The sequence below is a fragment of the Lampris incognitus genome, chromosome 10 (genome assembly GCF_029633865.1).
Source record: "Lampris incognitus isolate fLamInc1 chromosome 10, fLamInc1.hap2, whole genome shotgun sequence".
In the NCBI taxonomy this organism is placed as follows: domain Eukaryota; kingdom Metazoa; phylum Chordata; class Actinopteri; order Lampriformes; family Lampridae; genus Lampris; species Lampris incognitus.
Window position 1 is genome coordinate 10168501 of NC_079220.1, and position 2559 is coordinate 10171059.

The 2559-nt window shown below is 49.7% G+C and overlaps 1 protein-coding gene across 1 annotated transcript; it reads left to right on the top strand.

Moving 5' to 3' along the window:
- Positions 1-325: 325 nt before the first annotated feature.
- Positions 326-2164, top strand: mfsd6l (major facilitator superfamily domain containing 6-like). Its single transcript, XM_056287993.1, has one exon. The coding sequence runs from the start codon at positions 326-328 to the stop codon at positions 2162-2164; it is 1839 nt and encodes a 612-aa protein (XP_056143968.1).
- Positions 2165-2559: the final 395 nt, after the last annotated feature.

Consider the following 2559-nt stretch of genomic DNA (forward strand, 5'->3'; position numbering starts at 1 on the left):
TAATGGGAGCAGCCAAAAGTAGTAGTGCTAGTAGATAATTAACCACATTTAAATATCTCTAGACCTAAATGATTTCCAGATCCCTAAATGCCATAGATTTTGTCTTTATATTAAAGGCACTGTGCTAACATTGGCATCACTGTCTTTCTTTATTTTATCTATTTATATCTCCAATATGTCTCTCTGTCATCATATATATAGCTGTGTGTGTGTGTATGTGTGTGTTCAATTGTCCATTTCTTTCTCAGTTGATAGCCAACCAGTTGCTCCATGTGTACCTGGTTTCCTGTTGGACGACTTGAGAGACCTTCTGGGGCCCGCAGTCATGAAGAGGAATAAGCAGGTCGATATCAACAGCACCATAGCGTTGGCTGGCAGCTTCAACTTCCTGTACTCCTGTGCCAGAGCCTGCATCTTCCCTTTCCTTACCCTGTACTTTAGACAGTTGGGCCTGACCCCTGAGATGGCAGGTATCATCGTGGGTACAAAGCACCTCATATCGCTGGTCTGGACCCCTTTGGCCAGCCTGTTGTCTAAACGTTACAATAAGAGGAGGGTGGTGATAATAGGTTCTCTCCTTTGTTCAGCAGCTGTTGTTTTACTCGTGCTCCTCATCCCAAACACAGATGTGAACACACGGACCAGCTACTGTAATATGTTTGACCTCAGCAACAGTTCATCGAAGGATCTGAGTGACTACCAACCCTTGAGCAGTGTGGGACCTACCAAGCCTACTGTGACTCGAACCCGTGCAAACATCAGTACAGCTTTTGTCACCCGGTCGTCTGTCATTCCACCTACAAAGACGCTTAGTGATACTAAATCAACACGCAAAGTCTCACTTGACATGCTAAAGCAGCACCAGGATCCCAATGAAAGGTCTCACCCTCAGCTATCACAGAGACGCACGTCTGTGGTGGTCAGCAGCAGTTTTGTTCAACCCGAGGTCAGCTCCTCCAGTGTGGCTCAGAGTACCTCCCGCCAGTCATCCCCGGTTAGAAGTAAGAGGTCCCTGGCTAAGTTGGAAGATGAGCAGCAGGAGCGAGATTTAGGGGAGGGGATCACTCGTTTTGAATTCCTGGGCAGCCTGAATGTGATGGATGTCCAGCACCAGCTCTTTTTCTTAATGCTCATCATAGTATCGATATGGGAGTTTGTGTCTGCCCCGCTGGAGTGGACGGCTGATGATGGCCTCTACGAGTATCTGGATTTTGTGGATGCCGCAGACCGCTACAGAAACACAGGGGTGTGGGGATTACTGGGAGCAGCCTGTGGTGTGGGAGGAGTGGGTTTGCTGGTGAGCCGTTTAAATTGTCTCATAGGTGGTCAGACCTCCAGGAGTGCCGTGCATTTCTACTGCTACGCCGGCTTGACGGTTCTGGCCCTGCCCATGGTGGCTTTCCTACCTCTCTACTTGAATAAGAAGCATGGCAAGGCGAATGGGCTCGTCAAAGCAGCACAGCTAGTGCTTGGACACACGCGTGCCATGATCTGTGCAGCCACCGTCTTCATGGTAGGGATCACAAACTCGGCTGTGGACAACTTCCTCCTCTGGGAGATGCAGGACCACGGCAGTAGTGAGCTGCACATGGGAGTGTCTCTAGCCTCAGCGCTGCTCTCACAAGCCGCCTTCCCTCTGCTGGCTGTCAGGGTTTCCAAACTCTTCAGCCCAGGGAGGCTTCTAATAGTAGGGGCTTTAAGTCTTGCACTACAGTGCCTCTATTTTTCCTTCCTCTGGGGACCTTGGGCTGTACTCCCGGCCCAGCTGTTGAGCTGCTTCAGCAGTGGAGCCCTATGGTGGGCAGTGCAGATACAGTGTGAGGATGTGACCACATCAGGAGCTGAGAGGAGTGTGAGGAGGATCTATCGGACCTTTTCTCTAGACCTGGGAGCAGGCCTTGGGAGCTTGGCTTCAGGGTTTGTGGTTCGGAGGTTTGGGGTGGCCTGGCTCTTCAGGGGAGCTGCGGCGGCTCTGATAGCGTGGTGTCTATGCCTGCCGCTGCTCCAACGGAGGGCCCCTCACCAGAGGAGGATAAACTATTCTCGTCTCCTGGCAGCTGATGCCAGTGAGGCAAGTGACTCAGAATCGGAGCAGGAGAGAGACTGGCTGAATAAAGCCATGAATGATGATGATGAGAGCAATAACAAGTATGGGAAACGATAAACCACTGAACACCACTTATTATTACAGCGCATGTATGGAAAGACTGATGATGTCCTGGTATTGAAACGCTTCACTCCGCAGAAAACCTCGGCAGCATCATATTCCTTAATTCGAAAATAATTTTTGATCGGTGATGGGTTTGATCGGTAATGGGTTTGATCGGTAATGGGGGTATCATCATTCTCCAGCAAGACTGCGGTCCACATTGTGGGCATACCCCATTTTACCAAGTAGCTGAACCACAACCGGCTAATTGATTTTCCACCCTGACTTAATTGAAATCTAAGTGGCCGTTAAACTACTGCTAAACTAAGCCTGTCAGCTTTCATAAATGTCTTTTTGTTCATTAGGATCAGAAGCCGTTCCACCCCCCGTCTTGGAGTTTTATAAGTCCG